This window comes from Bipolaris oryzae (genome assembly GCF_000523455.1).
Source record: "Bipolaris oryzae ATCC 44560 unplaced genomic scaffold scaffold_16, whole genome shotgun sequence".
Taxonomy (NCBI): domain Eukaryota; kingdom Fungi; phylum Ascomycota; class Dothideomycetes; order Pleosporales; family Pleosporaceae; genus Bipolaris; species Bipolaris oryzae.
The window spans coordinates 161,084-186,841 of record NW_006911292.1 but is presented as its reverse complement, the minus strand read 5'-3'; the positions used below and the strand labels follow the sequence as shown (position 1 = coordinate 186,841).

At 52.2% G+C, this 25,758-nt stretch overlaps 10 protein-coding genes across 10 annotated transcripts; 5 read left to right on the top strand and 5 right to left on the bottom strand.

The window, feature by feature from the left end:
- Window positions 1-1,258: 1,258 nt before the first annotated feature.
- On the bottom strand, window positions 1,259-1,877 carry COCMIDRAFT_23167 (uncharacterized protein; the record flags this gene model as incomplete). The annotated part of the gene is made up of 2 exons (XM_007686102.1): window positions 1,259-1,571; window positions 1,651-1,877. The coding sequence occupies 2 exons, from the start codon at window positions 1,875-1,877 to the stop codon at window positions 1,259-1,261; spliced, it is 540 nt and encodes a 179-aa protein (XP_007684292.1).
- Window positions 1,878-3,732: 1,855 nt separating this feature from the next.
- COCMIDRAFT_85308 (uncharacterized protein) lies at window positions 3,733-5,679 on the top strand (the record flags this gene model as incomplete). The annotated part of the gene is made up of 2 exons (XM_007686160.1): window positions 3,733-4,524; window positions 4,600-5,679. The coding sequence occupies 2 exons, from the start codon at window positions 3,733-3,735 to the stop codon at window positions 5,677-5,679; spliced, it is 1,872 nt and encodes a 623-aa protein (XP_007684350.1).
- A 40-nt stretch (window positions 5,680-5,719) lies between these two features.
- Window positions 5,720-5,893, top strand: COCMIDRAFT_85214 (uncharacterized protein; the record flags this gene model as incomplete). Its single annotated transcript, XM_007686159.1, has 1 exon — window positions 5,720-5,893. The coding sequence occupies one exon, from the start codon at window positions 5,720-5,722 to the stop codon at window positions 5,891-5,893; it is 174 nt and encodes a 57-aa protein (XP_007684349.1).
- Window positions 5,894-6,416: 523 nt separating this feature from the next.
- On the top strand, window positions 6,417-7,131 carry COCMIDRAFT_33446 (uncharacterized protein; the record flags this gene model as incomplete). The annotated part of the gene is made up of 4 exons (XM_007686124.1): window positions 6,417-6,458; window positions 6,552-6,616; window positions 6,723-6,947; window positions 7,008-7,131. The coding sequence occupies 4 exons, from the start codon at window positions 6,417-6,419 to the stop codon at window positions 7,129-7,131; spliced, it is 456 nt and encodes a 151-aa protein (XP_007684314.1).
- Window positions 7,132-11,847: 4,716 nt separating this feature from the next.
- On the bottom strand, window positions 11,848-13,269 carry COCMIDRAFT_33444 (uncharacterized protein; the record flags this gene model as incomplete). Its single annotated transcript, XM_007686123.1, has 1 exon — window positions 11,848-13,269. The coding sequence occupies one exon, from the start codon at window positions 13,267-13,269 to the stop codon at window positions 11,848-11,850; it is 1,422 nt and encodes a 473-aa protein (XP_007684313.1).
- Window positions 13,270-13,862: 593 nt separating this feature from the next.
- Window positions 13,863-14,394, bottom strand: COCMIDRAFT_33443 (uncharacterized protein; the record flags this gene model as incomplete). Its single annotated transcript, XM_007686122.1, has 2 exons — window positions 13,863-14,122; window positions 14,247-14,394. 2 exons carry the CDS (start codon window positions 14,392-14,394, stop codon window positions 13,863-13,865), a joined length of 408 nt encoding a protein of 135 aa, XP_007684312.1.
- Window positions 14,395-15,199: 805 nt separating this feature from the next.
- COCMIDRAFT_23162 (uncharacterized protein) lies at window positions 15,200-17,058 on the bottom strand (the record flags this gene model as incomplete). The annotated part of the gene is made up of 3 exons (XM_007686101.1): window positions 15,200-15,292; window positions 15,342-16,589; window positions 16,639-17,058. 3 exons carry the CDS (start codon window positions 17,056-17,058, stop codon window positions 15,200-15,202), a joined length of 1,761 nt encoding a protein of 586 aa, XP_007684291.1.
- A 3,353-nt stretch (window positions 17,059-20,411) lies between these two features.
- On the top strand, window positions 20,412-21,535 carry COCMIDRAFT_33441 (uncharacterized protein; the record flags this gene model as incomplete). The annotated part of the gene is made up of 2 exons (XM_007686121.1): window positions 20,412-20,838; window positions 20,892-21,535. The coding sequence occupies 2 exons, from the start codon at window positions 20,412-20,414 to the stop codon at window positions 21,533-21,535; spliced, it is 1,071 nt and encodes a 356-aa protein (XP_007684311.1).
- A 410-nt stretch (window positions 21,536-21,945) lies between these two features.
- On the top strand, window positions 21,946-24,131 carry COCMIDRAFT_85472 (uncharacterized protein; the record flags this gene model as incomplete). The annotated part of the gene is made up of 3 exons (XM_007686158.1): window positions 21,946-22,310; window positions 22,361-23,796; window positions 23,845-24,131. The coding sequence occupies 3 exons, from the start codon at window positions 21,946-21,948 to the stop codon at window positions 24,129-24,131; spliced, it is 2,088 nt and encodes a 695-aa protein (XP_007684348.1).
- Window positions 24,132-24,565: 434 nt separating this feature from the next.
- COCMIDRAFT_2037 (uncharacterized protein) lies at window positions 24,566-25,651 on the bottom strand (the record flags this gene model as incomplete). Its single annotated transcript, XM_007686086.1, has 2 exons — window positions 24,566-25,198; window positions 25,259-25,651. 2 exons carry the CDS (start codon window positions 25,649-25,651, stop codon window positions 24,566-24,568), a joined length of 1,026 nt encoding a protein of 341 aa, XP_007684276.1.
- Window positions 25,652-25,758: the final 107 nt, after the last annotated feature.

Sequence of the window (25,758 nt, the reverse complement as noted above, 5' to 3'; positions counted from 1 at the left end):
CCGCCGTTTTTCTCTCTTTGATATCTCCAAACTCTTTTTCTTATATCTCGTCTTACTCACGAGTGGCTTTGGTAGGCGCCTCGACTCACTTTTTTCCATCTTCTGCTACTCCTGCTTTTTTGGCGGTTGTTTCAGTGGCGGGGATGGGGAAAAAACGTTTGAGTTGGTGGCCTCGGCGCTTTGAGAGTTTGAAGGGAGAATGGGAAAATGACTGAGATCTTGGATGGGGGGAAGGGAGGAGGTATAAGTAGAGTTTGCCAGTGTTAGAAAGGATGAACTGAAGGGAAATGTATGAACATGTTTCATGCTTGAATAACAAGATTGTGCCAGTGTGCGTTCCCCAATGTGTGATTTGGCATGTTTGCTCTAAAAATTGACCCTTTCTCAACATCATCGCTAGGGTCGAATGTTTATTCGTCTATCTTTCGTCGGTTGTGAGACTCATCAAACTAATTTTCAAGGCAGTATTACATGTACCTCTCAATGTGTAGATGCAGAGTCTCGACGGAGACAAAGCGTGTAAGCATATCATTTTGACTTGTAGCCTGTTGAGTTTATTCAATGAAGTGGAGCAAGAGGTAAAGCAACGCAGCGGTATTGATAGGTGGGGAGAGTCATATACTATAAAGTCCGTTGTTTTCCTTTTTTTTCATTGCCATCGTTAAAGAAAGGTCTGGTACTAGTGTTGTTTCTAGAGGTAAGTAAAACGCATGGGCAAGACACTCGATGACTGCAAACCTAACAATTGGTATCGTTGCACGATGTCCCTGGGTTCAATCGTATCGCGGATCCCCATGTCTTATTATTTCATCGTGTGAGAATTGTTATGCAATGTGTTGCCACGCTGGCATGCAGAGCCAGTACGATACTTGTCTTGCATTACATAGCGTGCCTATAATGATCTCAATTTTCTGCAGATTCCCATGGCTATAGCTTGCATAGTATACGACAAGTAGTGTTTCTTGTACGTGATGATTAGAGCCTAGTGTGGATCCAGATACCGGCTGAGGCAGTGAGGGAAAGACTCGATAACAGACTGGAATCCACGATGCCCACGACACATGAATGGTTTTGTGTATCGGAGATACATGCCAGATAAGAATCATTGCATGTTGATATGTACCACGTGAGATACTGTGTTGTTCGTTAGAAAGGCCGAATAACAAGGCCATGAGCATGTCCGATCACATCGATGAACAAATATTTCCAAGATCCCAGTGCATTGTCCTGCTGACACGGGCTTTCCTTACCCTGCTTATCAGCAATACCGGTGAAAGCCGGGGCTTGGGTTGGAAGAGGCATTGAAAGATGCGGAGCAACGCAGCCCGAATGATCGTGTTGTGCGTGAGTCAAGAAGCGATGGGGCAGCCAATCGGCCGGCAGCAGCAGCAGCAGAATGCATCAAGGACGGAAAGGCGAGGTTCTTCGCTTCGAGGTAGGTGGAGCGAGACGGCGAAGTGGCGATTATCCGCGTTCCGGGGAGTGCAAGATAGGGCTGCTTCCGGGTCATCGCAGTATCGACGGGTCGTCGGTGCATACCGCGACGACCCGACGGATGGTTATCAAAAGAGCTGCTGGTGATATCCAAGTTTCTTGGCTTGGATGTAGGACACTCAGATCACACGCAGGTCAGTACGCTTCGGAGCGTACGGCGATTCGTGCGTGGGTGCCCGGGTTGCAGGGCCTCGTGAGCGTGGCTTGACGTTGTTTTGACTTGGCCAAGCAATGTTCAGAGGCGAAAATTGGGCGGATTTGAGTTGTCTAGCGTATGCGGAGACGGGAGATGATGCAGATGCAGGTATGACTTCTTGATGATAATGTCTACCAACAAGGTTGACTAGCGTATGTGGGGTTGGTTGTGTTGTTGAAGGAGGCATGATTTTGTGTCTGCTTACAGTAAACATATCCAGAGCTTATGGCAGTCATTCTGTCACTGTAATTGCAATCCAAACTCAAGTCTTGATGTGTGTATGTACTGGACATTGTTGTATGTTGGAGTGTAATAGTGCGCGCATGTTGCGATTTGTGGATTATAAGACTTGGAGGCTTTGGATTTTAGTGTAATTGAACATCAGTTATGTCCTGATGTTTCTGACCGATATTGGAAAGTTCGGTGGACTTATCAATCCACACCGATTAGCCGGGAGAGGTCATACGTTGCGTTGATGCATCCGACTTAGGGTGAGAAAGACAAGCACTTCTAGATACGACATATGCGGTCTGAATTATCCCTGCAGATCCATTTCCAAGCATATTTTGTAACAAAAGAAAAGATCCACGGTTGATCATATCCAATGCAGTACGTGCTGAGTAGCAGTGCGAGTAGAAAGAATTGGCGCCAAGGCTCGGCTGGTGCAAGCTGGAAAGCATAATTCAAGTTCGGTGAGAGCTTGCAGGTCGCTGTACAACAATCAAAACATTTTGTGTCCATATGGTACTGGTGGGGACTGTCTCTTCGATCGCTAGTCGTCAAAGAGCCGCATATGGCTGTCGCTGGTGCGGCAGGGTGCTATCGGCGGCTAAGCGTGAGCAAATAGTCTTGATTTGCCAGCATAATAGAAGGTGCTTGTTCCGGCTAGGCGGGTGGAAGGAGACAATGATAGCAATTGAAAGCTGCAGACTGGCATTGTATGCGTGGCGCTTCGGCCGTTAGCTGGCGCGGGAATGACCGTGTGCTTGCAGGAGCCCTCAGTGCTCGCGTGCCATTCGTGTGGAGCCAGCTCAGTGCGACGTCCCGAAGGCTCGACCGAAGTATAGAGGAGAGAGGTTTGGAACGGATGGGCTTGCAGGAATATCGTATAGAGCAGACGTCCAGGGGGGGAACTGGGGTAGTTGGTGACGAACGAATGGGAGACTGAGACTGAAGGTTAGCGTGCCCAGCCCTAAGTACCTAGTACCCTACCTCACTCGCTTCCAGATCTTCATTGGGATCCTCATATGTGTGCCCACAATCCAGGCTTCGATTTACTACTCTTGGCCTTGAGGTGGTGCCGGACGAGATGGGCTAGCATCATGCTACCCTGCATACGAAGCCTTGTGCTTGCATGCTCACCGTGTCAACCTCGACGTCGGTCCACGAGGCTGCTTCATGTGAGCCAGTGGCAGCAAGAGAGTATAGTCGCGGGCAATGGGCACAAATGCAACCACTATGTCACTTGGATGTGATTTGACAGCGGGGATGCCGGTATGTCCTGACATGGACATGCAGTAATATGGAGAGGCGACGCCCAACTCACCGGGCCTGACGACTAAGCGCTCCCTGGACTTTTGGGCATAGACAGCAGCATCCTCAACGCAGAGAAAAGCATCGTGTTGGCTGGAAAAGCATTGCCCCGCGTGGCAGAGAGAAGGAGGGCTGTTTGGTTGTCGTAGGCGCCAGGATACAGCGGTGTGGTCGCAATAGCTCACGGCTCCAACGGTGAGGTTGCCATGGCTGGAAGGCGGCTAGCCCGATTTGGCCGGGTGGATGGCGTCGGATTGCGTGACCAGAGCAAGTCACCACCCGCTTTTTTCTTTGTAAAGTGCGTCAGGGCTGCGCCTTCCCCACACAATCCGTGCTCCTAATGCTTAGTCTAGGGGCGGAGCGTCGCTCTCACCTTGTATAAAGCACCCTCACTTCTCCCTCTCACCCAAACTTGACCTCACTTCTATTATACAAATCCCTTTGCTCGCTAGCTTATACAACTCGGGGAAAGAGGCCAATACTTCTATATATACAATTGATACAACAACATGGCCCCCAGTCTCTTGCTAGATCAAGAGGCACCCCCACCTGCCTCTGTTCATCCTGCCAAGCAAACACTCAAAGAGGCCCACGCCCCCGTTGGCGGCGACTTTTCCTTCGCCTCTAGTCATACCAGCAATGGCAATGGTACCCATCTTGAAAACGGCGCCAATGGCTTCCTAACGGGCAATGGGGTACCAGGTGGCCAGCAAGGCAGCCACGACTTCATCTCAGCTCAAACTCTTCGTCAACAGTCCGAAAACTATGCATCTCAGAGTCGCACCCTTGGTGACGGGAAGCGCCCAAACATTCTGTATATCATGGCTGATCAGATGGCTGCTCCAATGCTGAAGTTCAATGACCCAGAGTCAGTAATCAAGACACCACACCTCGACGAACTCGCTCGGACCGGTGTAAACTTTGCAAGTGCTTATTGCAACTCACCTCTGTGTGCACCATCCAGGTTTACCATGTGCAGCGGTCAGCTCCCCTCAAAGATTGGCGGATACGACAATGCTTCCATTCTAGGCCCAGAGGTCCCCACCTATGCTCACTATCTCCGCCGAGAGGGCTACGAGACTGCCCTGGCTGGGAAGATGCACTTCATTGGTCCTGACCAGCTCCATGGATTTGAACACCGACTTACTTCCGACATTTACCCTGGAGACCTGGGATGGTCTGTCAACTGGGACAAGCCAGAAGAGCGCCAAGAGTGGTACCACAACATGTCGTCGGTCATGCAGGCCGGCCCATGTGTGCGCTCCAACCAGCTCGACTACGACGAGGATGTCATGCACAAGGTAAGATTATTCTAGCTTGGCAACGCAATGCAGGATGCAACAACGCCAAATATCCTTGCTAACATAGTCACTCAGGCCCAGCAATACCTCTACGACTATGTTCGATCAGATCCCGAGACTCGCCGGCCATTTGCTTTGACCATCTCTCTGACCCATCCACACGACCCCTACACCATGATCCAGGAATACTGGGATAGGTACGAGGGTGTAGATATTCCTTTGCCCAAGGTCGAGATTGATCAAGCCGACCAAGACACGCACTCGCAGCGACTCCTCAAAACCATTGACTTGTGGGACAACCCAGTACCAGACGAAGCCAAGATCCGCGCCCGGCGTGCATATTTTGCCGCCTGCAGTTTCGTCGATGACCAGGTTGGTAAACTCGTCAAGCTTCTGAAGAACTGCAAGCTAAACAAGGATACAATCGTTGTCTTTTCTGGAGACCATGGCGACATGCTTGGTGAGAGGAGTCTGTGGTACAAGATGAGCTGGTACGAGAACAGTTCCAGAGTGCCTATGATTATCAACGGCCCCAACATTGCACCCAAGCAAGTCAGGGAGTCAGTATCTACAATGGATCTGCTGCCGACATTTGTCGACATGGCTGGAGCAAAGGTTGATGAACGCCTGCCCCTCGACGGCACCAGTCTATACGAGTATCTAGTATCTGATAAGCCAGGTAAAGACGAGGTGTTTGGCGAGTACATGGGCGAAGGGACTATCACTCCCACGTACATGATCCGCCGCCATGAGTGGAAGTTTACCTTTTCTCTCGCAGACGGGCCACAGCTCTACAATCTTGTCGAAGATCCGCAAGAGCTTCACGATCTTGCCAGGTCCACGGAGCCTCACAACCGGAAGGTACTCGCTAAGTTCGAGGCCGAAGCCCGTGAGAAGTGGGACTTTACCAAGATCCACAACGATGTTCTGCTCAGCCAGCGCATGCGTCAGCTTGCTTGCGGTGCGCTGAAGATTGGGCGCAAGGAGTCGTGGGACTACCAGCCCCCATACAACGACCGGGACCGTTTCATCCGGTCGCACATTCCGCTGGATGAGCTGGAGCGACGTGCTCGGTTCCCTGTAGTGGACTACCTGGGTCGCGAGAAGTCTGCTGCGGCAACCCACCATGGCCTTGCGGGTGCGGCCGGCGAGTAAGGAGACGGATGTCCAAGGATGAGCAGCTTTTCTTCTGTTCATGATTTCTTTTGATGGCTTTTTTTCGGAAGGGGATTTTTCCCGCTTTTTTTTCTTATTATTTGGTTGGGGTCACAGCTTCCCGTTGGTCTTGCAAATTAGCGATAAGGGCGTTATGGGTTTATGGACGTTGACGAGGATGTACGTATGGCATGGTATCTGGCATTCAGCATGATGAGATTATGGTTTATGGGGGCATTCATGACGGAGTTTGGCAATATATGATGTATTACTGTAATGTGTATGTACGAGGATGCACATAAGTATGTAGGAGCGGTGTGCACAGACGGGTAGTAGGGTTAGAGGCAAATGTAAAGCAACCGAAAGCAGCACAAACCTTGGTGGAGAAGCGTTGAGTGTCGGTGAGAATGAAATTTGGTTGTCATGCAAAAAAGGACGGCGAGGAGACAGAGGGGGGTGGCGGCGTCAAGATGAATATTAAGTGGGTCTGGCGATTGGCCGTCACACGTGAGGTGGCGTTGGGTTGGGGGGCAAGACAAGGTGGTGGATCAGCAGCGGAAGGTGCCAGCGACAACTGCCCGCTGCTCGCAACCATCGGTGCAACACAGCAACGCCAATAGCAAAAGCACACGGTGCACACCAACCCCCCAGGCTCCTTCTTGTTCCCCGCCCTTTTTTGTTTCTGCTAGACATACCCTCTTTCTACAACCAAACTCGGCTTATCTATCGACACCATCATGTCTACTGCAGCCCGCCGCCGCTTGATGCGTGACTTCAAGGTGCGTAGTGATTGCCCCCCTCGGGAGAGAGGTGCAGGCAACTTACACGACTGCCGACCATGCATGGTAACTTGAGCTGACAAAGGGGTATAGCGCATGCAGACTGATCCTCCGGCTGGTGTATCTGCATCCCCGGTTGCTGATAATGTAATGACTTGGTAGGGCTCTCCGCAAGCATGGAGCACACGACATGATGATGATGATGATGATGATGATGTCGACAATGCCATGCCCATGGGACACCTTGGACTGACAAGTGTGCAGGAACGCAGTCATAATAGGTCCCGCCGACACGCCCTTTGAAGATGGAACGTTCCGCCTGGTCATGCACTTTGAAGAAGCATACCCCAACAAGCCGCCGGGCGTCAAGTTTATCAGCCAGATGTTCCATCCCAACGTATACGGAACCGGAGAGCTGTGTCTGGACATCCTGCAGAATCGCTGGTCACCCACGTACGATGTCGCAGCTATCCTGACGAGCATTCAGAGGCACGTTTACACTGCAGCCTCCCCGAGATATTGGAGCACAAGTACTGACCAGAGACACAGTCTGCTCAATGACCCCAACACATCGTCGCCGGCCAACGTCGAAGCATCCAATCTGTACAAGGAGAACCGCAAGGAGTATACCAAACGCGTACGCGAGACGGTAGAGAAGAGCTGGGAAGACTAGTATAGCAATAGGGACATGAAGTTCACGACATGATATGGCATCGTATGGAGTTATGAGGTGCAAGGAACGATATCACTTGTGTTAGCCTGGCAGTCTGGGGGCTTTTGCCATATGGCTGTTCGAGCACGGCGTCTGGTCTGATTTTCTGGGTGATTTGGGCAGGTTTGGCTAGGTAGTCGAATATACGAGCACTCCCCTTTGTTTTGTTCTCGATGACGACTGTGTATTGCAGCTATGGCGGGTCTGTTGGTGGGTTGCTAATGCAGGGCCTGGTGACATAAGCGCCCTGGGCACAGCCCGGCGGCCCAAGGGTGCAGCAGGGCAGGAAGCGAGAGGGAATTGGAAGCCTGTCAGCAGGGACTTGGATAAGTACGCTCTTACATATGTATGTGATACTTAGTTACTACACTCGGCCCAGGCTGTGTGGCCCGAGACGTGTGCTATGACCAGTCGAGAGACAGCGGGACCTGCGTCAGAGCCGTTGGCTGCGGGGAGGGGGGGGGAGGAAAGGCAGGCCCGCTACGGGAATTGCAGGCCCTTGGCCGCAGCACCACACGCCCACGCCCACCAACGCCAGGCCTGCAAGCTCAACAGCGCCCAAAGCAACAATAAACATCAACACCGCCATATCCCGCCACCCACTCACACACGCTCTCTCTCTCCCGTGCCTCGAGCGCCGCTAGTTGGGATCCCTTGCTCCGCCCAACAGGATCAACTTTGTTGCCGTTTCATCGGCTCCCCTTAACTATAGCGGGGGCTGTAATTACCCACCTCTACGCGCCGAAACACTGCGAGACGTGACGGTGCCACCCGAAAAGTGCACGCCGGTTTTGCACACACACTCTCGCCTGCCACAGAGCCCGAGAGGAGTTGATCGAGCGAGGCCGCTGGGCCGCTGTGCCATAGTCCAACAGCAATCATGTCGTGAGTAGCACCTTCACCGACTCGGGCGAGGAGGGGTCACGCATGGCTAACAAATCTACCGCAGGGGCTCCAACAGCATCAAAGGTGCGCCACACTCCCACCAAACAACACAACATACTGCCCCGTGGTCTATGTATCGAGTGTGTGCATTTACTGACAGTGGCACGCTGCAGTTGTGGCCCGCTTCCGCCCCCAGAACAAGGTCGAGATAGCGAGCGGTGGAGAGCCCATTGTTGAGTTCAACTCCGAAGACACATGTACAATCCAAGTGCGCCTCCCCTCCCTCCAAACAGCTTTCTGGCCCCATGCTGCCCTCTCAACGGCACCTTGCTGACTGCCATGTGCACAGTCGAAAGAGGCCTCGGGGGCCTTCACCTTCGACCGCGTCTTCGACATGAAGTCGCGCCAGGAGGATGTCTTCAACTACTCCATCCGCCCCACTGTCGACGATATTCTCAACGGATACAACGGTACCGTCTTCGCCTATGGACAGACGGGAGCAGGAAAGTCCTACACCATGATGGGAAGCGACATGGACGATGAAGTAGGCAAGGGAGTCATCCCGCGTATCGTCCAGCAAATTTTTGCCAACATCCTCGCCTCGCCGAGTAATATTGAATATACCGTCCGCGTCAGCTACATGGAAATCTACATGGAGCGCATTCGAGATTTGCTCGTTCCCCAAAACGACAATCTGCCAGTACACGAGGAAAAGAGCAGAGGTGTATACGTCAAGGGTCTGCTTGAAGTATATGTCTCGAGCGAAGAGGAGGTCTACGAGGTTCTGAGGAGGGGTGGCTCCGCACGAGCCGTCTCAGCAACCAACATGAACCAGGAGTCGTCGCGATCGCACTCTATTTTCGTCATCACAGTCAACCAAAAGAATGTCGAGACAGGCTCGCTGAAGAGCGGTCAGCTCTTCCTGGTCGATTTGGCAGGTTCCGAAAAGGTCGGCAAGACGGGCGCAAGTGGACAAACGTTGGAAGAAGCCAAGAAAATCAACAAGAGTTTGAGTGCCCTTGGTATGGTCATCAACTGCTTGACCGACAGCAAGACGCAGCACATTCCCTACCGAGACTCCAAACTCACTCGTATTCTTCAGGAATCGCTAGGTGGTAACTCGCGAACAACCTTGATCATCAACTGCTCTCCAAGTAGTTATAATGACGTCGAAACATTGGGCACGCTCCGGTTCGGTATGCGAGCAAAGACGATCAAGAATAAGGCAAAGGTCAATGCTGAGCTGAGTCCGGCTGAACTCAAGGCGATGCTCAAGAAGGTCCAGGGCCAAGTCACTACGTTTGAAAACTACATTGGCCAGCTGGAGAGCGAAGTGACACAATGGCGTGGAGGAGAGACGGTACCAAAAGACAAGTGGATACCGCCGCTCGAGACCAGCACAGTTTCCCACAAGAAGTCATCCTCGTTGGCACGACCAGCGACACCATCAAGAGTGGAATCGACAAGAAACGCAGAAACACCACGCCCAGACTCTAGATTGGATCTCGACCGCGCAGGCACACCAAGCATACCGCTGGACAAGGACGAAAAGGACGACTTCCTGCGAAGAGAGAATGAGTTGCAAGACCAGGTCGCCGAGAGGGAGTCGCAGCTCGCAAAGGTTGAGGATCAGCTCAAGACTGTCAAAGATGAGCTGCAGTACTACAAGGACCGCGATGCCAAGACCAACAAGGACAATGAGCGAATCACCATCGAACTCAACGAGATGAAGATGCAAGTTGAGAAGATCCAATTCGAGGGCAAGGAGGCGCAAATCACCATGGATGGACTCAAGGAGGCCAATGCTGAGCTCACTGCTGAGCTGGATGATGTCAAGCAACAGCTCCTAGACGCAAAGATGAATGCCAAGGAGACATCTGCTGCCATGGACGAGAAGAAGAGGAAGAAGGCCGAAGCCATGGCGCAGATGATGGCTGGCTTCGATCTTGGTGGCGAGGTCTTCAGTGACAATGAGCGTACTATACGCAAGATCATCGAGCAACTCGACCAGCTTCATGAGATGAGCTCAGCAGGCGAGGCAATCGCACCAGATGCCATTCAAGAATTGCGCGAAAAGATTGTCGAGACTCAAGGCATTGTCCGACAAGCAGAGCTTTCCTTGACCGCACGGAGTGAGGAGGACACCGCACACGCCAAGCGCCGCGAAGCACTCGAGGCACGCTGTGACACTTTGCAAGCTCAGTACGAGGAGCTCCTCGAGGGTAATCTCTCTGAGCAAGATAAGGAGGAGGTCAAGGCGCGACTTGCTGACGCTTACTCGGCTCGCCAAGAGGGCAATCTTGAGCTTGTCGAAACCCTCAAGCAGGACACTGCGCGTCTGGTTGAGGAAGCCAAGAAGCTTCGGGCTGAGAACGAGAGTCTCCAGCAGCGCATCAAGAGCGGCGCAATTGCTAACGGCGTTGCCAACGGCATCAACGGAAAGACTGTGCAGCAGCAAATTGCCGAGTTTGACAACATGAAGAAGAGTCTCATGCGTGATCTGCAGAACCGTTGCGAACGGGTAAGTGCATTGATATCTTGGTAGGAGACAAGATGCTAATACCTTGTTAGGTTGTTGAGCTCGAGATTTCGTTGGACGAGACACGTGAGCAATATAACAATGTGCTCCGTACATCGAACAACCGCGCACAGCAGAAGAAGATGATGTTCCTCGAGCGTAACCTCGAACAGCTCACTGTTGTTCAGCGCCAGCTTGTCGAGCAGAACAGCTCCCTGAAGAAGGAAGTTGCCATTGCAGAGCGTAAACTCATTGCCCGCAACGAGCGGATACAGTCGCTCGAGAACCTTCTCCAAGATTCACAGGAGAAGCTCACAGCAGCGAACCACCGGTACGTCGAGCATGAGATCTTCAAAAAAAAGCATATGCTAACCTCTTACAGCTTCGAAGCCCAACTCACGGCCGTCAAGGAGCGTCTCGAAGCCGCAAAGGCAGGTTCAACCCGCGGTCTCGGCTCGCCCGCCAACGGTGCCTCCTACGCTGGCTTTGGGGGTGTCGGCTCCCGCATCGCCAAGCCCCTTCGTGGCGGTGGTGGTGCCGTTGCGGACGGCCCTGTGCTCCCAGTCATTGGCAATCTCCAGAAGCAGGATGGTGACAACGGTGGCGATTCAAGCAAGGGCAAGAGGACAAGTTGGTTCTTCAACCAGCGGTAGACCTCTGCGTATCGCCCTGATTGATGGATGATTATTGACTGCCCAAGGACTTCAAGATATGAGACTTTTTCGTGGTTTGGCCGGGAGGTGTTTTTGGTGTTGCTACTTTTCGTTCTTTGGCATGATGATCGGGATGGGATGGGATGAGATGAGATGAATGCGATGGATGAGGTGGAGGTGGATGAACGGGGGGCGGGGATGATGGGAGGAAAGTGTCTCTGATGTGTATGTCTCTCTCCTCTGGGAACGTTTTTGTCGCTGCATTTTCATACAGGAAATTATGCAAAGGGAATGGGAAATGTTATACGTACGACGTTGAACACGTCATACGCCTAGATTACATAGTAAGGGGAGGGAAGTGTCATATTTTTGAACTATCGTTTTCTCATCTTATTCATCTTCTATTCTCCCATCTCCTCTCAACATGTGGTACTAACTAACAATATTGATTCTTATACCAAATCATATCATAGATTTCATCCCCCCATCTCTCTTTCCCCAAGTCTCGTAAAAAAAAAGATACACAACACTGCCTTCCCATCTACCCCACCTCCCAGTCTTCCCTCTCAGAAAGAAAAAAAAGTAAAAACAGAAAAACATCCCCCACCCCTCCCACGACTCTCAACCCAACCTCTCCACACAAGCCTCCACCGCCACATCCGCCGTGGCCCCATCAAAAAAATCATTCAAAAAAACAACAACCCCTTCCCTCTCCCCCACCAACTTCCTCCCCACCTCGCCCTTCAACAACGGCAGAATCTTTGCATCGCACACGGGCTTCGTGGCCAAGATGGGACTGGTGCTAACATCGCTATGCAGGACGGTGGCCACGATTACATCTCTGATATTCGTAGCGGTGGCCTGGCACTGAAACAGCGTGACTGGTGCATCGTTGCTGGGCGGGGGGTCAGTGGAGGATATGTCGTGGAGGCGGGAAAGGATGGAGTCGCCGGTTAGGGTTGCGTTGTCGACGTCGTCGTAGTTTGAGTATTGGGGGAGGTCGGTGAGGAGGATGAGGCGTTTGTGCTGCTCGCGGAGGGAGTGGATGGATAGGTGGCGCATGTCGTCTTCTGAGCCTATGCAGAGCGTTTTGTCGGAGAGGAGGGGGTCCAGGATGTCGGAGAGGTCGGAGGGGTTGGGTCGGGGGCAGGCGTCGGGGACGCCGTCCCAACGGTTGTGGATGACGATTATTTCGTCCGGGTGTGAGGCGAGGAAGCGGGTTATGTGGTCGAGGAGGACGCGGTAGGGCATCCCGGGGATGGCGCCGTGCTGGAAGTACAAAGTGTCGTCCAAGGAGCTGATAGAGTGGAGCTGGCGGTGGCATTTCGCGGGGCGGAACTCAAAGTATCGGGCGCCGATTTTCAAGATAGAGTCGAGGGTATCCTTTTGGGTGATGGCGAGGGCACGGATGATGTCGGGCGCGATGCGGTTGATGGCTCCGTCGCTGACTTTGTTAAGGATGGAGAAGGCGCGTGGGAGGGAGCGGCCCAGAACTTCGCGGATGAGACCTGTGCCGGCGTTTTTGATCAGAGATAGACTGGATGACATGTTGTTCATGCCAATGTCGTGGGCAGATGGTAGGACCATTTTGTGAAAGGGGCGATTGGCAAGATCAGAGTCCTGGGGGATCTTGTCGCGCATCCAGTTTTCGTAGTTGGGCGTTACTGTTACGTAGCATTGGTGTTGCTTGGGTAGTTCTGCGAGTCCAGGTCCTGCGTCATAGAAGCCGTAGGTTATCACGACGTCTTCAGGGAATAGGGCGGGTGTCTGCTCCATGTTGACCATTGTGCCTTCTTCGACTTTGCCCGTCATGCTGTTTACTGCGACCCATTGCTTGGTCAGTTCCCGACCATCGCGGCGGACTATGAATTCGAAGTTTCCAGTAAATTTAAAACGGGGGAGGTTGGATAACTCAATTTCTAGATGGTCGAAGAGAAATTCGCGTTGTTCACTTCGCCTGATGCTGTGTTTTGGAACGGTGAATTCAATCTCGACTCCATCGACTGCAATGTATGCAAAGCATTTGACTCCTTTGGATGGCATCCTGTGGTATCATATATCCAAGGCCCTGCCGTTTATTGCGACTACTTTGGTGGTAATGCTCGTCCTATGTAGCAACTTGTGTACATCTACAACCGGATCTTCCAGTGGGGTAAGGAATGAACAATGTCAAGCCTCAGCTGGCGCGGCGCCATCGCGGTACTAAAAAGAAAAACGGCAGTCCAACCCATGCTTTCTTAGCCGTCTCAGCCGTCTTATTCGTCTAGATTCCGTGGAGTATTGGCAGTGGCTTAGCAGTGGTGTTGAGGTGGGGAACTCCGTTCAGCCACACCAATGGCCTATCACTCTGCCGTCAATATACGCTAGTCGGGCCGGTGAAGTTTCAGGCCTTTTCATCATCTATCATGGATAGTAACTGATTCAAGCCATGTTCCTGATTTCGTTTGAATGTTATTTCCAGAGGCAACAAAGTTTTAGATACTTCACTCGGGCTCTAGTAGTCTTCGAGTCAATGAGTTTCGCCACTGGTCCAGCCAGATAAACAGTAACCATCAACATATCGTTAAGGCATTGCGTGTCTCTTCAAAACACCGACTTCTCATCTTTCCTGTCCATCGTTTATTCTTGTTCCCCAGCTACCCAAAAGCTGGTGAAAGAGCGTACCCCACAACCAGCTCTTCTCCTTGCTTGAAACAGCTCCATAGGTTCCCCACGCCCTCATCCAGCCCAGGACTAAATACACTTCCCACGTAACAGAACACGCTTTCGTGCTCCTTCACGCCCAGTCTCTTGCGCAGAAAACGGACTATGGTTGCAAAATTCTGATTGGTGCTGAGTTTGAAGATACGCTGCGTGAGATGCGGGGCTGAGCCTATGGGTTGGAGGCGGATAGTTACTGCAGATGAACGATTTAGCCCAAGGCATATCAAATTGTTGGAAAAGTGATGTCATGTAGTAGGGCGAATTAGGACAGCAGCGCATGTCAAACACGTGGAAGACTGTATTAAGCTAGGCTATACCTTTCTGAACATTGAGATTTCCGGCCGTTTCGAGCGCTTTGGATGCATCCTTCGGGAGACTGCTTAAGACAACAGAAGCCGCCATGCTCAGTGGCGCTTCCGTCGTGTCATCTTCTTCTGGTATCCTTTCTTTGGGCGACTCGGACATGATGTAAATCGGGGGAAGGTTTGCCTCGGTGGGAAGGCGACAAGGCCTCCAGAAACCAGGAAATGTGAGTTGTCGAAGAGCAAAAGCAAAAGAGTAATGAAGGGACCCAAGTGATGCGCTGATTGATACACGGCTAAGAGAGTGTAGGTGAAAGTAAGAGTGATGGTCAGGTGGAAGGCATGCACGTCAACTTAGCCAATCAGCGCCCCACCATCCAGACTGCATTCCTTACTGCGTACAATCAACCAGCAGAGGCAACAACGTACGATATCACTTTCATATTGATATCTAGTGCTCTACATATTTGAAACAATAGTGATAAAAACATAAGCTCCGGTATTGTGATAATCAGCCCGTTCATCCGTCATCAAATCCTCTCTTAGTATGACAATGTCCTTCAAACCACCATGGGGTACCAACGCCTATTTTCAAGCACACGCGCACGCGCGCACACCGCCAACCAACTGGTTTGCAATCGCAATGACCAGCAAAAAGGACTACAGGGCCATGATGCAATAGGTATATACAAAGGAACGCGTGTATCGTTAGCGACCAGGGATCGGAGATCGTGGCCTATACTGAGCAAGGAAATGAGCAGGTTGTGCTAGGTCGCCAAAATGGGAGGGTAAAAACTACGCCAGAAATGCTATCAAGAAGGGGTATTTGCTCGCAGGCGAAAACTGCGAGCTTCAAGGCGAGAATTGGAAAGGGGGAAAAGAGACCTTTTCGTGGGTATTAGTGGAATCATCCATTACGCCGTGATAGATGCAAGGGGTGACCGTGTATTCTGCATGAGCCATGAGGCTCACCGACGATCGAGTTGGGCGAGTAGCTGGTCGAGCTCAACCCAGTTGTCAATGTTTGCCGCGAATTTGCGGTGCTTGCGGGAGACGATGTGCTGTATACTGTTAGCAACTTGCCCGAAGGGTGATGATCATGAGTCGTACCTCGTCGAAGTCATTGAACTTCTCCCTGCAGTTCTCGCAGTAACCCGGCTTCAACTCCTTCTCGACATTCTTGCGTCGACGGAGCGCTGCGGCTTTACGAGCTTGTCTTTCTTCGTCTCCATCGTCATGCATTCGGCCCAGGGTCTCTTGGGCTTTGCGCTTGGCTGCTCGCATGGGTTGAGAATGTTCATGGCTAAGCGCGGTCCTGACATCATTGGTTACGGACGAATGACCACTATTCGTATTCGCCGAGGGCATGCTGTTCTTCTCAAGGACCTTTCGTTTTAACTGGTTGACTTCCTTGCTGTTGCCGGCCCGAGGAGCAGCAGCGGTAGAAGAAATCATTTGGGAGCGAATGGCAGACGTGACGTTGGACTGTTGCAATCCAGACGCGACAGGCTCACCAGCAATGCAACGGGGCATTGCTCGGATGCTAGCCTGGGCGCTGCCAAACATGGGTGGTTGGCCATCGGCTGTGCTGCAGCGCTTGAGGGGGAGGGCCTTTGGCGGGTCAAGTGGTTTTGCGTCATCAGTCTCTTCCTTGGTGATGACAGCGGGGGCACTAGGACGGCGGGCGAGGTTGTTGTTCTCAACAAGGGCGTTCTTCTCTTCCATGGCAGAGACTGCACGCGTGCGCGGGGCTGCTGCCGACTGTCTACGGCGCGCTTCCTGCTCTTCCTGCTGTCTGCGGCCGAAATGGGGATCCTCCACAAACGGGCACTTGCCATTACCGGAGGCGCGGAATTGCGGCCACTTGCCCTTCTCTTTCTCGACCTTTTGGTATTCTCGGATCATAACTGGTCGCGTGACCTCATCCATGTCATGGACGTAGACATAGTATCCACGAAGAGGAATCATGTCTTGCGAAGCCATGACGTAGTCGCGATCCAACTTTTCATTTTGCAGTAACCTTTGTAGATCAGCAGGGCGGCCTTTATGCTGCGTAGTCGTGCTTTGACGCGTGGGGTGGCTGGATACATCTTCACCCGTCTCCTTGTTGAACATGGTATCAATCATTCGCTGCACCTTGTCCACAGACCATATCTTCATCCCCAGGCTCTTGGCCTTGTACAGGATATCACCACGGTCCGACTTCTCAAGGGCAGCATCGAACACTGACTTCTTATTTTCAAGCTGGGCGGGATTGACAGTTCCTTTGTGAGCGGAGGAGCTGCCGTCAATGTCGACGGGAATAGTGCGCGTAGTTATGACATGGGTGACTTCTCGAGAGAAAAACTTAACCTCGCGCTGTATAGTATTAGCAATGGGAACGTGACAGTAGGGTGAGTACGCGTACCGAGCCGAGAATGCGGGCTCTGCTCATAAGCTTGTCCTTTTGCGGATCCGAGACACTGTCAAAATAAAAGGCAAACTGCGGAAAGAGCTTGCGATAATGGCGCTGCCATTGCCGAATGGTCTCCAAGTCCTGGGCGGCTCGCTGTGCGGCCTGCTTGGTAGGGGCCTTTGTCTCTCGTGCAGCTTCGAGCTTCCGGGTCAAGGCAGTTGGTTGGGCCCCACTACGACGCACAAGGCCGTGACGACGAGCCTCGGCATCGTCGACCTCGACCATCTGCTTCTTGGGCGGTGGCTGGCCATAGGTTCCATCACGCTGCTCGCTGGCGTAGGAGCGTTGGCGCTTTCCTCCGATGGCTGGGGCGCGCATTGGGGAGTTTGTTGCATTTTGAATATTGGCGAGAGGGACGCGACGGCTCGACATGACTGTAAGAACCTGCGGCGAGGGAGGAAGAGCCACTGCTGCCATGCGTAGTTCGCTATTAACAGCAGTGGGTTAGTGTGGGTGAATGGTGGTACAGGATAGGCTGGCGGGAGGGGCAGGTGAGCGTGTGATGGTGGTGGCAGCTCACGACGCGACGAAACAGGCACGTCGATAGGGTTTTCAGCAGCGCGTAGCGGCCATGTCGGTATGGTAGAGTGAGCGAGAGGCCAGGAGGGAGCTGTACAGGAGCGGATTGAGCGAGGGAGAAGCGCGTCTGCAGGCCAGGGTCTGCGTTCTTTGACCAAGGAAAGAGAGAGTTTGTTGTGGAGGCTGGTATGATGATGGATGCTCGCTGGACGCTAAGCCGCATCTGGCACTAGCTCTTAGGCGTCGCGCGAACCACGCAAATAATCTGCCTGGCAACCAAACAACCGAACCCTTGCTGTCAACATCGTCCATGCACGACATGCTGCTGCGAACACACTAGCCCTCCGCCACCCCCATCCTGCCTGTCCCTTCAAACACCTGCTCTCGACGATGCTATTGGCACGCGTCTCTATGGGGCTTCTTCCTGCTAATCAAACCACGACACCCCTTTCCCGTAGCCCGAGTCTTCATCAAACGTATGTTAGGGGCCTCTTTGACAACCCCTCTTGGCGTCGGCCCTTTGTTTAGCCAGCATCTGCCTTCATGGCTACTGTCTCCCCCCGTGTTCAATACACTAACGGCTGCTCGCCCTCATCGTTCGTGCCTCCCGAGGCTGTGAACTGGATCTCCACTACCCGGTTACCGTCGTGATCACCGTCGTCCCATGGCTCAGGTGGTGATCTGACCTATCCGACAAACCATCCGGAAAAAGGAAACGCTGCTGTTATATAACCCCAGGCGTTAGCCCAGCCTAGGGAGGTTTCAATGTTACTTATCCTGCCCTCGCCATGGGAAATGAATGGCTAATTGATGCTTATCCATGGACATGTCCCCAGTTACAGCTCATAAAACATATGCATCTGACACACACACCCAGCGAATTACCCCTTTGAAGGTATTTCTTCTTTTGAAAATGCACTACACTGATGTCATCACTCCACCTCAGGAGCCTGCCAGGCCCCATACCTCAAACATTGATCGAGTCCTCCTGAACTCTTGTCGTCATCTCGATTTCGGTGTCAACTTTCCTTTCTCCTTGATTCACAATGGTCGAAACTTCCTTATGCATTACACAGTCCGGGCTGACTATGTCGTCATCTCCGATAAGTGCAATCTCTGAGTAGACTGCTGGTCAAATGGAGACACGAAATTATATACGGGTGATGAGCATTTACCTACAAGGCCTTGCAGGCGCTGTATGCAAGTATTGCGGACATCTCCAGAAACTCATCCACGGAGTCAATCGCACTTGTGCCAGCGCATGACCACAACAATATAAAGAATGAACATGGTCACATCTTACACTAACAGAGTCGCAGTTGCATTGAGTCGATCTGATTCGAACGATTATTAAGAATATTAACGCATCCAAGGTCTGTCTCCTTTCATCCTTCTAGCTCCAACGCGACCGAGCACACGAACAACAACACAACAGACAACGACATGACACTCCCATCACCTCCGACCTACATATACAAAGAAGACAACTGGCATGTTGATCCCACACAGACGAGGGCTTGGAGAGCGACACGCTCACGCATCTACCTTTGATGTTGCGACGGAAAGGTGCACACGGCTACCATATCTCCAGGCGCAGGATCGGCATACGCGTGGCACAGAGCGGGAATATGCACGTTTCCGTGAACTCCACTCAGCTACATACACGAGAAAGGCTATTTAAGGAGCAAAACACGACTTCGGTTGCTTACATAGACACAGCTAATCAATGCTGTTGCTAAATTTGGTAGGCACTTAGCTTGTAGTTCCATGTAAGCGGGGTGATAGCTCTACATAAACATAGAGTCTAATTATGTATAAAAAACATTCCATAAGTACTATGCTATATTTCATCCAAAACTCTTAATCTTAACTAATGTGCAGCAATATCTTGCTGATCTAAACGAGAGGAATCAAGTACAGTATGCTTGCAAATAGCGATTTTGTGAGACTCTGCGCAAGTTACGCGTCTCCTAGTTTGCTTTTATGCTCTATTCTATGATGTTCTCCTAGACTTATATCTATAGAGCATGCGTGGGAGAGATCTCAAGCTTAATAGCAGAACAATTTTATAAATATAGCACTAAAGATATGCCTCTCCTATGTATGTAGATCTATCTATGCGCTCCCTTGCTGTTGTCCTTGTGTTTATACTCGCTAGGTTGGCATATAACCTCTATTGAGAGTCTTCCAGTAGAATCATGCTTTTGGAATAGTGATATTTGGATCTTCTGTCTGGACACACAATATTATACTAATCTATCTCTATAGCCTTTCCTACTTGCCTAGCTGGCCAGCATGATATGACGTTGCTTTCCAGACCACCGGTGTGGTAGTCCAGAGATGGAGCGCCTTGGAATGCTTCCACCAGCGATAAGATAGTCTACTTTACACCTATTCATCTACCGGAGAAGCTAGGGTTAATAGGTTTCAACGACGATGGCTAGACGTAAAGACAACTCTCTCAGCCCCCAGTATTTCTCGCAGCTTAGCGTAGTAGCACCCGACTTACTTGTAAGCAAGTTAGTGCCGCTGGCTCATGGCACTACTTGATGCCACAATTAGACCCTGAATATGACATGTGCCAAGATTATGCTATACGAGAATGCAAAGATCTCAGCACGTGAAGGGGTCTGAAGATAAGGGGGCGGGAAAGATCGGGTAAAGATGCGCATGTGATACCGCGCATGTCCAGTTGGTCGCGCATGCTGTCAGGTGGTACATAGAAAGTCAGGAGAAAGACAAGACAACAAAAAGACCAAAGGTTCCGTTAAACTTTACGAGAGATCAAAGGCCCCGACATGTGACGCGAGTGCAAAAAAAAGAAGGATGATGGAACGTTGCACACACGTTCTCGCCCGATGCAGCTGATTGGTGGTCGGACGACTCGGCTATCAGTCGTGGAAGACCCCTGGAAGGTGGCGCTGCTTCAACGGCGGCGCGCGCTCAACACTTTCACATGCAAAGCCGCCTCGCCAGCCTTGGGATTTAGATTTTGACAGATTTGGTATAATGCAGTCTCAGCGAAACAAGGACGGCCGCTGTGCAGCCGCGAAAGCTCAAAATGACCTCTGCAATTCTTCACAATCGTCCTCACGCTTCCGTTTTGCTCGTCTGTGGTTCTTACTCATCCGCCGTCAATTGCTGGTGCAAGCATCGCGTGCTGATAGTGTAGGGAGCGTCTGCTAGCGGGGCCGTGGTACGACAAAATGCTCCTGACCGAATCGACAGAGCCACCTGTGACTACTTTTGACTCGGTGTCTCCTACCCAGAGCAAAGACAGCATCTTTCGGCCCAGCATGCTTTACAACGTCCTTCCCACCGTGGTGTCGAGTCGCCTGCCCACGATACCTTCGCTCCGCCAGTCTTTTGGCGATGTACGGAGTCGAACCTACTACAACAAATCCGATACCGTGATAGAGTTACCACAGCCTGTGACGCCGCCACCGGGGTACTCGACCATGCCTCCAAGCGAGACCGTTTCACCACACAAACTCTCTGCTGCTTTGGGGGAGGCAGAAGTCGATTTTGCCGACGATGTGTCTGAAGGCCAGGCTTCTTCAAGGGCCATGCCCTTGGTAGTTCCTGGTGCTCAAGAAACGCGCTCTGGCGTCAAATGGAGATATGCTGGCCTAGGTACGTCGCAGACGGTGCCTTGGGAAAGTTACTGTTGTTTACACTATATCTAGGCATAAGTCTATTGCAACAGGCAGCTCGAGAGTCAAACGCATCGTCAGGTGGCTTGGACGAGGCGTCTGCAACACTCATTCGACAACTATACGTACATGGCATCACCTATCTACTTCGAGGACTCCCGGCAGACCTCACGCAAGAGGAAAAGCTGAGTCTACAGGCCGCCCTTCCTCAGGACCTCGTAGAATCAGTCAGTGATTCAAACACGGGCGCGCTCGTACGTGCCACGCCACAGAGCTCCGACCCTGCACAGGGGCCGCCACAGAATCCTACCATCATACACCGCATTACCGCAGCGTTTGTCCTGCAGACGTTTCTCTTCCTGCAGTTTCTGCTACCGTACATTCGGCTCTTTCTTTCGCATGCGTATCGATTTGAAAGGAAGCACCGAATCACGCAGCGACTGATCAACACGAGTGTGGCAACTGCGGATGAATTTGGCCAGAAGGCGCTCAAGTTCTCGCAGGTTGTATGTCAGATGAACGATGGCATGGTTATCCAGACCTTTAACGATTTGACCATGTGGTGGATAACTGGCGTGACGGGAGGGGTGCAACAAGGCCTCGCCGAGGGTCTCCGAACCATAAAAGCGGCGGAAGGGCAGCGACACGCGGAGGTAGAGGAGGAGAAGGAGAAGTAGAGGGGTTTCTTTTTTTTCATACTGGCATTGGGGGCGGCGTTTGAGCATTTTCACGGTTGCATAGACATACGGCTTATGAATAGTAACACTCATGTTTACTTTGAGATTATTCTGCATTGTTGTTTTCCTGCGTTGGACCCTGAGCGATGGGATTTTGGTGGAGAGGAAGGGCCTTATCTTATCGGCGCGGGCGGGCGGGCTTTCGACTAGTATGTGGATTGTGCACGTACCCCATCGAAAAAGTGAATGGCAAAGTTTCTGGCAACTCGACCGTCGCACATTTCTCTCTTGTGCCAACCTACTTTGTTCATTGAGGCGCACAAAAAAAATACTTTCGTTCTTTTTTATCGCACACATTCTAGATACCCCTTTCATTTCTTCGGACTGCGTGCCGTCCCCTCCCCCATATCATGTTCGGCGCAGTAAGAAGATGCCCAGCAACCCTCTCGAGGAGTCTGGCAGCAATCTCAACCAGGACACTTCGCACCCCTCTCACTCAGACTTCCGGTCTTCTTAGGATACCGCTGCAGTCGTCGCGCCTCGCCAACGGTGCCATTGCCGGCTTCCATCACAGCGCAAAGTGGCAACAGATTGCGGCACAAGAGGCGGAACAGAGTGAACAGCAAAATGAACTCGTCACAGAGTTCCAGGATCTCGCCACTCGAGGACTCGTTCATCCCAATGTTATAAACACCATCACGAAAAAGATGAAACTTACGACCATGACGGACGTGCAGAGCAGGACCATCAATGAGGCGTTGAGCGGGGTGGACATGTAAGAATCTTTGCTTTGTGCATTGGAAATGTTATACTAACGCGCCACAGCATTGCACAGGCAAAGACTGGTACCGGTAAAACACTTGGTTTCCTCATTCCCATCGTCCAGCGAATCATCCAAAGCGACCCCAAACTCGGCGAGAAGCCTAAAGGCTACAAGCGCGCCAGACCCGACGATATCAGGGCCATTGTCATCTCTCCTACCCGCGAGCTTGCCGAACAAATTGCGGTTGAGGCCAATAAGGTAGTCTCTGGCACTGGTATTGTCGTCCAGGTTGCAGTCGGAGGTACACAGAAAAGATCCATGCTTCTGAAGACACAGCGTGAAGGATGCCATCTCATGATTGCGACGCCAGGACGACTATACGATATCCTGTCTGATGAGTACTCTCGCATTGCTGCACCAAAGCTGAATGCGCTGGTCATGGATGAGGCGGATCGCCTGATGGACGATGGCTTCCAAAAGGAGATTGACGACATCAAGACGCTTCTTCCTGACCCCGCAGAGGTCGAGCGCCAAAATCTCATGTTCTCTGCCACGATCCCTCGCGATGTCGTCAATCTGGTTCGCCAGACGATGCGTCCTGGCTTCCACTTCGCCAAGTGTGTCAATGAAGATGAGGAGCCCACACACGAGCGCATTCCTCAAAAAATGGTCTTGGTGGCTGGCTTTGAGAACACCATTCCTGCTCTCTACGAACTCATTCTTCAGCAGCACCAGAAGGCTCAGGCCAGTGGTGGCCGCCCATTTAAGGCCATTGTCTACTTCAACAGCACAGCCGAAGTCACGCTCGCGTCATCGGTATTCTACAAGCTCAGCGGCGGCTTCAAGCGCAACTCTCCTCTATCCGGCCTCCGTGGATTTGAAATTCACTCCAAGCTCACTCAAATGCAGCGAACAAGGGCAGCTGACGACTTCCGCTTCGCCAAGTCAGGCATTCTCTTCTCATCCGACGTAACCGCACGTGGTATGGACTTCCCAGAAGTCACGCACGTCATCCAAATGGGACTCCCTCGCGAACGCGAGTCGTACATTCACCGTCTGGGTCGTACCGGTCGTGCTGGCAAGGAGGGCGAGGGATGGCTCATCCTGACTCCTTTTGAGAAGCAAGAAGTCCAGCGCCGTCTCCGTGGCCTGCCTCTTGTCGATGCAACACACGAACTCGAGACTGCCACTGTTGACATGAGCCAGCCTGCTGAGGTCCCGGAGAACATTGGCAAGATTCTATCTGACTGCGTAGAGGCACACAAGAGGGTCTACCCTGACCATCTTGATGCAGCGTTCCGCGGTCTGTTTGGAAGCTACCAGTGGTTCGGTGATAAGCGAAGCCTGATTGAGGGTGCCAACCGTTTGGCAGAGTTTGGATGGGGAATGGAGACTCCACCTCCACCACCGGCTTTCATCATGGCTAACCAGAAGCGATCTGGCGGCGGCGGTGGCCGTAGCGGTGGATTCGGAGGTAGATCTGGAGGCGGCTTTGGCGGTGACCGAAGGAGTGGAGGATTTGGAGGCGACCGTGGCGGATTCGGAGGTGACAGGAGGGGTGGAGGCGGCTTCGGTGGTGACAGGAGAAGCGGTGGCTTTGGCGGCGATCGAAGAGGTGGAGGTGGTTTTGGAGGAGACCGTGGAGGATTCGGGGGAGACCGCAGGGGTGGAGGCGGCTTCGGAGGCGACCGTGGAGGATTTGGCGGTGACAGGAGAGGCGGGGGTGGCTTTGGAGGTGACAGGAAAGGAGGCGGTGGCTTTGGAGGTGACAGGAGAGGAGGCGGTGGCGGCTTCGGTGACCGCCCCAGAAGGGAACCTCGACTTGACTTTTAAGGAGGGAAGAACGAGGAGTGAAAAGGGAAGCTTTCTCTGAGTTTGGTGTCTTCCTCATGAAGTAACGGGTCACGCCTCTCTCTCTCTCTCTATTTCTTAGGGGTTTTTCTTTCTGTCATCATCATTGTATTATAAACTGTATACCCCCTCCTTTACCAAAAAGTCTTTTTTCCCTTTTCTCATCAAGTATTTTACGATTACTTCGCAGAAGGCATATGGCATGATTTGAATGAAGATCTTTTTTTTATAAGAAAAAAAAAACCAAGAGTAAAATATCCTCTACCAGTTTGTGTGCTCAAATTGAAAAAAAGTTTGACTTTGTATATCACCATTATCCTTCATCCTTGCCCATCTCTTTCCCTCTTGGCCTCTTTCTATGCCCAAAGCAGCGAAAAGAGAAAAAGAATATGTATATTCACAACCTCCTCCCCTGCTCACAACAAATCCGCCTTCTCCCTCTCCTCCTCCACCACCCTCTCAAACTCCTCAAGCTCGGCTTTGGGCATGGGATACGTATGCCTCTCCTCTGGATAAACCCTACTCTTAACCTCATCCCTGTACCTCTCGAGCGCCCCCAGCGCCTCGCCCCAAACATTGCCATATTGCTTCACGAACTTTGGTAGGAAGCGGCCTGGCGGGAAATTGCCGAGCATGTCAACTTGCACGAGGACCTGGCCGGAACACGCGTTTCCGGCTCCAATGCCTATGGTTGGGATGCGCAGCTGGCGCGTTACGAGGTCTGCGACTTGTGCGGGGACGGCTTCGAGCACGACTGCGAAGGCGCCTGCGTCTTGGACGGCGAGGGCGTCGGCGAGCAGCGTGAGTGCGGAGGCAGTGGTTTTGCCCTGGACGCGGAAGCCGCCGAGGGCGTTTTGGCGCTGGGGGGTTAGGCCGATGTGAGCAAGGACGGGGATGCCAGCGGATGTTATTTTAGAGATTGTGGGCGCCATTTCGGCGCCGCCTTCTAGTTTTACGGATTTGACGCGGCCGGTTTTTATCATGGTGATGGCGGAGGTGAGGGCCTGGGTGGGGGAGATTTCGTAGGTGCCCATGGGGAGGTCGCCGACCTGATTCGTTTTGAATTAGTTAATTTGACATGACTTGGTTGGGGAGGAAGGGAAAAGTACAGTAAAGGCGGATTTTGTGGCGCGCGCGACAGATTTACAGTGCAGAAGCATTTCTTCCATTAGAACTTCACTTGTGTCTTCCATGCCGAGGGCCACCATGGCAAGGCTATCGCCAACGAGTATCATGTCCATGCCGGCGTGGTCGGCGACATGTGCGCTGGGAAAGTCGTGGGCTGTGACCATGGTGATTGGCTCGCCCTTGCGGTAGAGTGCCTGCAAGGTGTTGAGGGTGACAGGTTTGCGTGCGTTTGTGGGCGGTGCGCCCAGCGGGGAATGCGAACTCCATCGGGCTTGTGTGGCGGACAGTGTGATGCGCGGTATTGCTAAGGGTGAGGAAGATGGTGGTGTAAGTTGTGAAGACACTCGCAGTGTCTTGGATAGCGCACGCGACATGATGGCGGCAACGGCAAGGTTGCAACTGTGCGGGTGGGATTTTCCAAGGGGAAGAAAATGTGTCGCGGCAGCGGAGAGAATAAGGAGGCAGGGTGGTCAGCCATGAT